Source organism: Myxocyprinus asiaticus, chromosome 17 (assembly GCF_019703515.2).
Source record: "Myxocyprinus asiaticus isolate MX2 ecotype Aquarium Trade chromosome 17, UBuf_Myxa_2, whole genome shotgun sequence".
Lineage (NCBI taxonomy): Eukaryota > Metazoa > Chordata > Actinopteri > Cypriniformes > Catostomidae > Myxocyprinus > Myxocyprinus asiaticus.
The window spans coordinates 5,046,519-5,058,836 of NC_059360.1; the positions used below are offsets into that span (position 1 = coordinate 5,046,519).

Genomic DNA, 12,318 nt, shown 5'->3' on the forward strand with positions numbered 1-12,318 from the left:
GGTGGCGGAGGATAAGTCTCAGTTGCCTCCGCTTCTGAGACAGTCAATCCGCGCATCTTATCAAGTGGCTCGCTGTGCATGACACTGTGGAGACTCACAGCATGTGGAGACTCATGCTACTCTCCGCGATCCACGAACAATTTACCACACACCCCATTGAGAGTAAGAACCACTAATCTCGACCACGAGGAGGTTACCCCATGTGACTCTACCCTCCTTAGCAACCGGCCCAATTTGGTTGCTTAGGAGACCTGGCTGGAGTCACTCAGCACACCATGGATTCGAGCTCGTGACTCCAGGGGTGGTAGTCAGCGTCAATAATCGCTGAGCTACCCAGGCCCCCCAACAACTATGTATAATTACTAAATACATATGTACGGTTAATCCAGATACAAGGTAAAAGTACATTTCATAGTTGTTTTCAAGTCTTTATTGAATTATTGTTAGATATGATGCATTAATACAGATATGATGCTGCCGGTTTTGACTGAGAAGCAGATCTGTAATCAAAATCATACTTCACTGTTAATTAACTGTATACTTGTTATGATTTCTATGATGATAAATTCACCACACAGAGAAACATTTAATTGCTTATTTTTGCTTATTTTGGTGAGGCAAGTGGCTTATTTTCCAGACCAGGTTGTTTGTTTCTGTTGCAAGATCTGGCAACACTGCAACTGGTATTTCACTCACCACTTAATGCAGAGTACGGTCATTTTAAAAAGAATGTTGTTAACCGTTCTATTACTTTGTTCTAACTGGTAACCATTTGAAGAGGAGGCTGCGGAACTTCTGAACTGGAACGAAAAATACAGTTTTCAGTGCTGTTTGTGCTGCTTAAACTAGATTGCAGGTGGTTAGTGAATAAGATGCAGGACTTTGCAATGAAATACCACACGCAAAACTGCCGCAAATGTTTAGCAAATTGGCCCCTTAGTGTATTGCTGCTGTTTATCACTATTTTGATTCAGTTATATAGAATAGGGTGTTTTTTTTGTTTATTAGTGCACATTAAATATACATTTATGTTAAATTTAACGTTGTACCCTATTTATTTAACCCCTATGAAAATTAACCATGGTTTTACTATAGTAAAATTGGGGTTACCAAGAATGTAGTAAGTATGGTTAATTTTGTGGTCACTATGGTTTTACAACAAATACCATTGTGGTAGGGCAGAGGGCGGAGCCGGGTCATGATTCTGCACACCCGGCCCCTAATTAGACTGAACCAAAAGACAAATACACACAGGTGTCAGGCAGCTGCCCGTAACTCACTCTCTGTCGCACTGCCGTCTCCGGTCGCCTTTATCCCTCTCGAGCTTGATCGGCTTGATTAGGGGCCGGGTGTGCAGAATCATGACCCGGCCCTGCCCTCTGCCCTACCACAACCATGTTAAAGCTATGGTTACTGTAGTGAAACCATAGTTAATTTTTGTAAGGGAATGACACTCAAATCAGGTGATATTATTGAATTCTGCAATCAGAACTTTGCTATATTTAAAAATATATTCTTTAAATAGCTTCATTTTGTTTGTTAGTAGTTTGTAGTGTAGCCAACTAAAAGTGTAGCTTGACTGTAAGTTATGAGTAACTTGTAGCTTGTGATGCTGCAGTTTCAAAGTAGCTTCCCCAACACTGGAATTCCACAATGCAATGCGCTTGACTTGATTTTCCATTTCCAGTGAAATATGAAATATTAACTTTCATCTTTTTCTTGACTCAAAAATATATTTCATTTCCTATTTTTACACAAAATATTAGATCTCTTTCTGAGATAACAACTGGACACCACTCGTAGATTAAAACATGCCACAAAACATTAGAGAAGATAAATGTTTATTAGAGTTGACCTTCACCTCAGATTCAATGTACTGTCTATACATTCACATCTGTTTCAACCAAAACCCTTCAGGATTGTTGCAGTGGTTTAGGTACCACCACTTTTTGAGCAACAGTTCATGTCATGATTTACAGATAAACGAACAGACAAGCATCTTATAAATGTATTGAAGAACACTTATGCAGCCAGAGAAATACTGATGCCCAACTGGGCGACACAATCGCACAAATAGGCGAGACATTCCTGAAAGTAAGGACATATTTAAACAGTGTGTTAATAATAAATTAAAGCCACTAGTACGAACTAGAAAAGAAAACAGTGGCATGCTACTGTGACCTGATCGTAAAGTCACCACTCCGCTCTCCAAAACTACACAAAACCTAAAAGGCAAAACAATTCGGACACAATGCCAAACTAAATGAAAACAAGCTACACATTAGGAGTGTCATGCTGTTAAAGGGATAGTTCTAACCAAAAATGAAAATGATCATTTTGATCCAAACCTGTATGACTTTCCATAAAACTTTCTTCCATAAAACACAAAAGGAGAAGCAATGAAAGTGAAGAGTGACTGAGAGAAGAGTGAATGAGTTACATTCTTCCAAGCATCTCACTTTATGTTCCACAGAAAAAAAGAAAGTCATATGGCTTAGGAAAAACATAAAGATGAGTAAATAATGAGAGAATTTTCATCCCTTCCATGCAAAAAACACAAAAAAACAAAACAGAAAAGGAGTAAAAGGAAAGCGGAAGCTTTAATCCCTCCAACTTTGCAGAAAGCTGATCGCAGTGGACGTGCTGTGTGCCAGTGCTGCTGCTTCTGTCGAGGGGGCCACATTAAGTTTTTTATCTGGTGTCTGATTTCATCTCAAACTAACAGAGTGAAACGGAGCAGCACCTACAAGCCCAGCTCAGAATAACAGTCCTGTGAGCCCTGAAGGTGCATACAAACACAGGCCTTTTACACTAAAGGCATCAGACAAAGCGTCAGGTTGGATGAAAAGCTGCACTGTTAGTAAAGACAAAAAGGTGGGGAGTGAAAGTATAGATGCCACAGTGTGTGTTGTGCATTCAGGTAAAAGCCTTTGAAGAAACACATGAAAACAACCTTGCTTGTACTGTTAAAAAATCTTAATTTCACTGTCCATATTATTTCTACAGAACAACTCTGGCAGTTGATTAATTTTCTCATGAGACAGACTTGTCTTTGCCCTTCCAATGGAAAGACAGAAAGAAAGAGCAGAATATGCAGACTGGCATTTCCTTTGGCAGCGCATCAGTCTGGTATCTTCACACAGACTTGAGCGTGTGGAGCGTGTTCAGGCTGCAGGTTGCATTACTCTGCAGGGCACATGGTGCGATCTTTACAGCAGAAGTAGTGAACTACCACACCGTTCGGATACCTGGCAAAGGCACTAGAGAGGTAAAGGACAGACAGCTGTAATTATCAAACAACCCTTTGAACTTCATTAATTCATATTGAGCCCTTCAAATAGTCATTCAATTATATTGAGCACTAATACATGTAAGAGAGGTTGAGCTAAACAGCTAAATTTACACCAACACTTTCACTGCTTGAGTACATAGCTGCGGGAACAGATTTTGAACAGGGGGTGCTGTGGAACAGGGGTGTCAAAGTTGCGTCTTCTTTAACACGTCAGTGTTGGCATTAGGGTAATGCGCATATATAAAATTTGAGTCTACATGAAGGCTATCACATGTTTACCATTTCACATATTATTCAAAGTGGTGAAAGTTGGCTTTTTATAAAATGGGCTGTTCACGTGTTCAGAGATTTAATGCACATACTGATCTGATAAGCTTCTGAGTTTCTCGTACTGCTTCGCATTTGTTTTCCACCATAAAAACAGATCCTTGTCCATTGGTTTGCATGACTCCAACAAGAACCGAATACCAATAGAGTAGAACTGAATAAGAATTAAAACATTGCAAATATTGCCACACTTGGCCTTGCTTGAAAGCACACAATAGCCCTACTCGGACAGGATTAGTCTTATATGGGAGCGTGGGATAATGTAATAATTACCATAGCTAATCAGACATTTTAATCCCATGCGAATCGGTCATGTCAGTAATTTTCCCGGACTTTTTCCAGACTGCGTGTTCCCGCGCCAGTAAAAGTTACAGCGTGTTTTACCTACTATAAAACAGCCAGTAAAAATAACTCTTGGTAATATTAATCCAGTGCGAATTGACATGTTAACAAAAAGCCTGTAAATCTGCACTTTCTAGCACTTCAACCCTTTAAATATCGCTGTTTCTTAAGTTCTCAAAGTTTCTGAAATGGATGTTGGTCAAGAGAAGACACCAGAAAATGTAAGAGCAGTTTCTGATTATGATTTGAGCAAAGTGCTGGAAATTGTGTTGAGCCCAGTGTTACGCAACATAAAATTACATAATGCGAAGGGATTGTCCATATTTTTGATTAAAGAGTATAATACAAGATTACAGGCTTTTTAATGTCACCAGTTCTGTTGTATTTAGCCAGATATTCCAATAAATGTCTTCTAATAATCACATATACCGTATATGCTCATGTTTAATATTTTCTGCATAATTAATCAGCACAGTATACATATTTGAATAGGTCAGTTACGCGTGACAGCGGTGTGTAAATGCTGTAGACACACCCATCTCTGCGATTTTTATATACATCGCTTATCCCGTGCAAACTGATGGTAAATATTACAGACGTCCACAGTAATAATTACTTTATGGACATTATGTCCCAAAAAAATAATCCCGTCCTTATAGGGCTAAATTACGTTTTCTCTCTCATCCAACAACTCCACGACACACATCCAGAGCGCCCCTCAGTGGACTCAATTGTAACCGCGAGATTTGGTGAGAAATCCAGAGGGAAAGTACAGTATTCAGCACTGCTCACTGCAGGCAAATGCTCATAGGAAAATAAATTTGCGATATTTGAGTAGTGTTTTTAATAGTCGACAAGCTGGTGCAGAACGAGTACTCAATTAGTCGATTACTCGTTCACATCCCTACAGACAATTTTTGTCTTTTGGCGAAAATGGCCTTTACATTTAGTCGATTAATTTCTGGACTAAAAAATTTAGTTGAAGGGAAACATTTTAGTTGATGATAATATGACAAATGTTTCAGTAAAAACATACCAACCAAATAATCAAACATTTCGAAAAATGTATATACCTTCTCAATTACATGCAAGAAGCAGACCCCCTCTCTGTCTTCAAAAACTACTAGTATAAGCTTTAAGAAGTTATGGTGTTGTTAATCACTTTAGGGACTATTAATAATTTTCTGTGTTTAGACAGTTTAGAATTTTGCTACTTCTCGCATTGACGCTTGAGTAAAGTGAATAGTGAAATAACGTAAGATGCACCTGTTCCCGATCTTCTTCTTACACACTCTGCAGGTCTTCTCGTCTGTGATGACACACTTCACCTGCTGGTGAAAGATGCGCTCCTCTTGCACCTGTAGATGAACAATAAAACATTATTTTGAAATTAGGACTGTCAACATATTTAGCACAATTAATTCTAAATTCTCATTATGAATGCTATTTTGGGTTTTCGGCCGAAAGAGAAAAAAAAGCACAAAATCCTGGCTGAAAATATGAACAAAAACTGGTACTTCAAGTAACAGAGACAAAGAAAATGCAGCATTTTATGCGAAAAGATGTAAACAACAGCTAATGTTCAAATATATAGTTATGGCAACAAGATTGTGCTTATAATCTGTACAGTGTGTGTGTGTGTGTGTTTGCAAGAACGAGCGCAACAGCACAAAAACACTCAATGGATTTTATGAAAGCACACTGCGGTGAAATTTTAAATGTAAAAGCACATTCTGTTGGTATTTGCATTACCTAGTTGCCTATTAAAGTCTACATTCCCAAAAGTTATGATGCGATCGCTCTCTTTAATATCAGCACATTAATATCAGCCACCATCACGTCATGTTAAAATATGCCCACATACTGTTCAAACCGAGCCGCACTCTAAATCAGCAGTGTCAAATACGAGTTCAATTCAACATGCTTTGCATCCACCGCTCGCGGTCTCGCGCAAATTTGCTCTTTTCATCTGAAACTGGACCAGAGAGTGACACCGTCACAGATAACCTCAGTTTATTTTTCCCCACTCACAACAATATTGACAATATGGATGATGGACAGATACAAGCAAAACTTAGAATAGGAAGGTATCCTTTTGTCCCTTGTTGTGTATTCGTAAGTACTTTATTAGCACTTTGTAGGGTAAATATTTGCTTATGCTAGGCAAAAGTCTGTTTATATACAGTATATAGGCCTATATACTGTATATATTAGTACATTCAAGATGACAGACAGACAGATAGATAGATAATTCCAAAGTCTAGTTAAACTAATATATACTGTAGATATATACTGTATATAAACATTTTCGGTTTTCGGTCCAGTGTCTCCAGAATATTCGTTTTGGGTCAAACATTTTCATATTGGTGCATCACTAATTTTCTTACCATTGGAGCAATTCTTTTTGTTTTTGTGAATCCGCAGTCAGCCAACCCCAGCTGCCAGTACAGAGCACACGCCTCAGCAAAACACACTTTTGTCATTTTTTTCTGACATTCATGGAAATTTCCACCAGTGTCATTTCAATCACATCTCAAATTCTGTATTGTGTTTAACTGAATTCTGTGGTTAACATTTTTAAAAATAAAATAGATGCCTTTTTTTTTTTTTTTTATCATGGATTTTCTTAGTTTGTGCTGCCTTCATGTGTTACCGGAATTATCCTACTTCCCACAAGTGGTAATTACGAATACGTTGCGTTCAAGTGCTTTGTAGTCGTCCATGTTTCCTGTTCTTTCTGATGCCAGGTTTATTCATAGATATTTATTAAGGAACTTTTATTTTGACACCATAATACATATTACCAGATATCTTTAGCTTGCTGACGATATTTGAAATTTGGTCAAATAAAAGCTATTTTCACGGTGTACAAATGTACAACATGTATCAAATGGTTACTGATATACATAAATGAATATGACCAAAATTGTAAGCGTTAACAATTAGCTGTATATAGAAAAATCATTAAAACCTGTCACTCACTACAGAAACTGTACTCTCCTCCACCATGTTGAACGTTTACGATCTCAGAAACTCGGGTATCAAAATTATCTATGAGTTACCCAGTCGTAATAACGACTTGAGGGGTCGTTCATGTACAACTTCGAGTGGGAAACTTGTATTTACAGTAATTCATATAGCACGTGAAGGAACTATTAATCTGGGTCTGAGACGAGGCAAAAACAGTAAAATCTCATAGACAATGCTAAATCGGAAAAATCTCAGACTTACATTGACGGAATGTTCAGATGGGCCTAGAATATTCAAGCTATTCAAAAATTCTAATGTAAACAACCCACACAAGGCCTCTGATAGGCATTAGGCTGCTCTATCTAACCTATCGCCCTTTCTTTCCATTTGTCCATCCATTCTCTCTCTCTCTCTCTCTGTCATATCTCTCTCTCTCTCTCTATCTATCTATTAAGGATAGGGATCTATCTACACTATATTGCCAAAAGTATTCGCTCACCCATCCAAATAATTGAATTCAGATGTTCCAATCACTTCCATGGCCACAGGTGTATAAAATGAAGCACCTAGGCATGCAGACTGCTTCTACAAACATTTGTGAAAGAATGGGCTGCTCTCAGGAGCTCAGTGAATTCCAGTGTGGTACTGTGATAGGATGCCACCTGTGCAACAAGTCCAGTTGTGAAATTTCCTCGCTACTAAATATTCCACAGTCAACTGTCAGTGGTATTATAACAAAGTGGAAGCGATTGGGAATGACAGCAACTCAGCCACGAAGTGGTAGGCCACGTAAAATGACAGAGCGGGGTCAGCGGATGCTGAGGCGCATAGTGCGCAGAGGTCGCCAACTTTCTGCAGAGTCAATTGCTACAGATCTCCAAAGTTCATGTGGCCTTCAGATTAGCTCAAGAACAGTGCGTAGAGAGCTTCATGGAATGGGTTTCCATGGCCGAGCAGCTGCATCCAAGCCATACATCACCAAGTGCAATGCAAAGCGTCAGATGCAGTGGTGTAAAGCACGCCGCCACTGGACTCTAGAGCAGTGGAGACGCGTTCTCTGGAGTGACGAATCAAGCTTCTCCATCTGGCAATCTGATGGACGAGTCTGGGTTTGGCAGTTGCCAGGAGAACGGTACTTGTCTGACTGCATTGTGCCAACTGTGAAGTTTGGTGGAGGGGGATTATGGTGTGGGGTTGTTTTTCAGGAGCTGGGCTTGGCCCCTTAGTTCCAGTGAAAGGAACTCTGAATGCTTCAGCACACCAAGAGATTTTGGACAATTCCATGCTCCCAACTTTGTGGGAACAGTTTGGGGATGGCCCCTTCCTGTTCCAACATGACTGCGCACCAGTGCACAAAGCAATGTCCATAAAGACATGGATGAGCGAGTTTGGTGTGGAAGAACTTGACTGGCCTGCACAGAGTCCTGACCTCAACCCGATAGAGCACCTTTGGGATGAATTAATCTAAATCTACTCAGTGACAATGATGTTGTCTACATTGGATGCATACGGCATCCATGCCGGTATGTGCTGTGCACAGAAGTGTGTCTTCTACTACACACGTCATGATGTGGTGTTTTCAACTGCTGGCTTCACGGTAATTTTAAAGCACGCAGCACACACAGATTATACATTTATTAAATTAAATCACAGCCTTTTGTTGTTTATTCAACTAAATCACAGCATTTTGTGGTCTAATAATGACACTAGGACATATTGCAATTTTAATTTTATTAACTGTGCATTTCATCCTAAATATGTCAAATTCTTTGACATTCTGTTTTTTATAGCCAAGGCCATTTTTATGACTGGATTCAGAATCTTGTTAGCGACACATTCAATGGTTTTATTATACTAAAATCATTTCCAGGACAAATCATCATTTTCCAGGACATTTAGCAATTTTTCCTCATTTTCCATGACTGGAAAACTGCACTGCAAAATTCCAGGTTTTTCAGGACACATGGAAACCCTGATTTTAAATATTTCTATTTAACACTTAATATTCTGTGAACTACATGTGACAAATGGCGGCCTTGTCTTAGAGGTTTGCTCAGCATACATTCAGAACACAAATCATTTACACAGCACACCAAATCAAAGCGTTCACACTAAACATACCCGCAGGAACTCAGCCTGTAGAAGACTCTTGAGGACCTGGTCAAAACGCTTTCTGCCGGCCTTCTCCTCTAACACACTCTCCAGAAACACCTGGATCTCTCGGATCTGTGTGTTAGCTGGCAGCAGGTTTATGGCCTTATGAAAGACAGAAAACCCGCCATTAAAACATCATAAGTGAGCAGCAGTGGATCTGGACGTGGTTTTGAGAGCTCTATCCAGGCACTTTATCATTCTGAATGTCAAAATGTGTTTCACAAATATGACAGAGAACATCAAGAAAGTTGTAAAGTAATGTAAAACAACAAACAGCCATAATCAGACATGACCTACAGATTGCATGCCTCCAACATCTAAAAGGTATACGGGTGCAGCGTCCTGTTAACTCTCAAGGTGGTGACTATCTAGTAATGCACAATATCAATCATTGTCCACAGCAGTCCCTCAACATTAAGTAAAGCTTTAACTGGAAAATTATTTAACTGTACAAGCCTCTATTGTGGTCTTTTTCTAAAGGCAAGTGAATAAACACTCAGAGAGGCAATGAGGAGAAACCGTGATGGTTTGACCATGTTACCTTCAAATTGTCAGATTTACAGTGCATCCGGAAAGTATTCACAGCGCTTCACTTTTTCCGCATTTTGTTATGTTACAACCTTATTCCAAAATTGATTAAATTCATTATTTTCCTCAAAATTCTACAAACAATACCCCAGAATGACAACGTGAAAGAAGTTTGTTTGAAATCTTTGCAAATTTATTAAAAATAAAAAATGAAAAAAAATCACATGTACATAAGTATTCACAGCCTTTGCTCAATACTTTGTCGAAGCACCTTTGGCACCAATTACAGCCTCAAGTCTTTTTGAGTATGATGCTACAAACTTGACACACCTATTTTTGGGCAGTTTCTCCCATTCTTCTTTGCAGGACCTCTCAAGCTCCATCAGGTTGGATGGGGAGCGTCGGTGCACAGCCATTTTCAGATCTCTCCAGAGATGTTTAATCGGGTTCAAGTCTGGGCTCTGGCTGGGCCACTCATGGACATTCACAGAGTTGTCTTGTAGCCACTCCTTTGTTATCTTGGCTGTGTGCTTAGGGTCGTTGTCCTGTTGGAAGATGAACCTTCGCCCCAGTCTGAGGTCCAGAGTGCTCTGGAGCAGGTTTTCATCAAGGATGTCTCTGTACATTGCTGCATTCATCTTTCCCTCGATCCTGACTAGTCTCCCAGTTCCTGCCGCTGAAAAACATCCCCACAGCATGATGCTGCCACCACCATGCTTCACTGTAGGGATGGTATTGGCCAGGTGATGAGCGGTGCCTGGTTTCCTCCAGACATGACGCTTGCCACTCAGGCCAAAGAGTTCAATCTTTGTTTCTCATGGTCTGAGAGTCCTTCAGGTGCCTTTTGGCAAACTCCAGGCGGAAATTTCATGTGCCTTTTACTGAGGAGTGACTTCCGTCTGGCCACTCTACCATACAGGCCTGATTGGTGGAGTGCTGCAGAGATGGTTGTTCTTCTGGAAGGTTCTCCTCTCTCCACAGAGAAACGCTGGAGCTCTGTCAGAGTGACCATCGGGTTATTGGTCACCTCCCTGACTAAGGCCCTTCTCCCCCAATCGCTCAGTTTGGCCAGGCGGCCAGCTCTAGGAAGAGTCCTGGTGGTTCCAAACTTCTTCCATTTATGGATGATGGAGGCCACTGTGCTCATTGGGAACTTCAATGCTGCAGACATTTTTCTGTACCCTTCCCCAGATCTGATCCTCGATACAATCCTGTCTTGGAGGTCTACAGACAATTCCTTGGACTTCATGGCTTGGTTTGTGCTCTGATATGCACTGTTAACTGTGGGACCTTATATAGACAGGTGTGTGCCTTTCCAAATCATGTCCAATCAACTGAATTTACCACAGGTGGACTCCAATCAAGTTGTAGAAACAGCTCAAGGATGATCAGTGGAAACAGGATGCACCTGAGCTCAATTTTGAGTGTCATGGCAAAGGCTGTGAATACTTATGTACATGTGATTTTTTTCATTTTTTATTTTTAATAAATTTGCAAAGATTTCAAACAAACTTCTTTCACGTTGTCATTCTGGGGTATTGTTTGTAGAATTTTGAGGAAAATAATGAATTTAATCAATTTTGGAATAAGGTTGTAACATAACAAAATGTGGAAAAAGTGAAGCGCTGTGAATACTTTCCGGATGCACTGTAGGTACAGTCTGATTGGACTTTCTCTGCCTTGTCACCAGGGACCAAAATAAAACAAGCAGCAAATGAGAGCTGCAAGGATCACCGTGACAACCGCCCTCCTGCAGTGGTGAAATGGCACGTAAATGTATCTACTTATGTAAGACCTTGCGAAACCTTAATGCAAAATTAATGCAAAACAAAGTTTCATGGCTGGCAAAATATATTCTATTGTTCAGTCACCCGCTATTGGGAGGTTATTTTTTGAACTTGCTTGTTTCAAATAACATATTCCTTTAGAGTTCTCTGTTTAAGGGTGGCACTGTGAGTGTGTGCCAGTGTTTGAGTGGCTGTGGAGGGCTGCTCACTTTAGTGGTGTTGAGTTTGCTGTGGTGGAGCTGAAGAACCTTCAGGGCCGCCTGGAGATTCGCCTGAGGTTCACAAAGCTCCATCTTAATGGGCCCCAAGAAGTGCACGTCTGGAGGAGACAGATACATGCGCAGCAGGGACAGGTACACCTACAGATAAGACACTTGTGTTAACAGTAAGACAATTTGAATGATAACAAGAGAGATATTGTGCATATTCTGTTTTACAATAATTCAAGGTTTTTGCTCATGAAGTATCTGACATTGTACAAGACAGATTGAACGAATTCAAATACAACAGGTAATAAGTTAATGAGCAGCACTCACATCTTTATTGCCATTTGCGGCTGGATCATAATGACTGTGACAGTACCTGTGGAACAATTACAACACAGAGAACTTACGCCAAACCCAAGAATATTAGGGAAGGAAAGGTCAAAGGCGAAAAGCTATGACTGCTTGAGTTTAAATATTTAACGTAGCATATTTTCAATTTCAATCAAATTATTTCGATAAATAATCAAGTACAGAAAAAGAACAAAGATAGTCTGCACTGAAAATGTCTTTATTAAAAGCAACAAGGGAGTAATAGAAACATTTCAGCTGATGATTTCTTCATAATTTTGTCCCTTAATTTAAAAAGAAAATGGTTTCTATGAAGCCCATATTTATAATGCATTGTAAAGGGATTATAATGCATCAGTAATGT

The 12,318-nt window shown here is 39.8% G+C and overlaps 1 protein-coding gene across 2 annotated transcripts in view; it reads right to left on the reverse strand.

Annotated features, from left to right (window-relative positions):
* Window positions 1-1,826: 1,826 nt before the first annotated feature.
* The window catches only part of LOC127455358 (vam6/Vps39-like protein), a 64,020-nt gene continuing 53,528 nt past the window's right edge, over window positions 1,827-12,318 (reverse strand). For both annotated transcript variants that reach the window (XM_051723189.1, XM_051723190.1), the window contains 5 exons: window positions 11,937-11,982; window positions 11,610-11,759; window positions 9,053-9,187; window positions 5,228-5,319; window positions 1,827-3,260 (listed from right to left, as the gene is read on the reverse strand). In XM_051723189.1, the coding sequence (XP_051579149.1) occupies window positions 3,182-3,260; window positions 5,228-5,319; window positions 9,053-9,187; window positions 11,610-11,759; window positions 11,937-11,982 (502 nt within the window). In that variant the 3' untranslated portion in view covers window positions 1,827-3,181. The remainder of the gene's footprint in view (window positions 3,261-5,227; window positions 5,320-9,052; window positions 9,188-11,609; window positions 11,760-11,936; window positions 11,983-12,318) is intronic.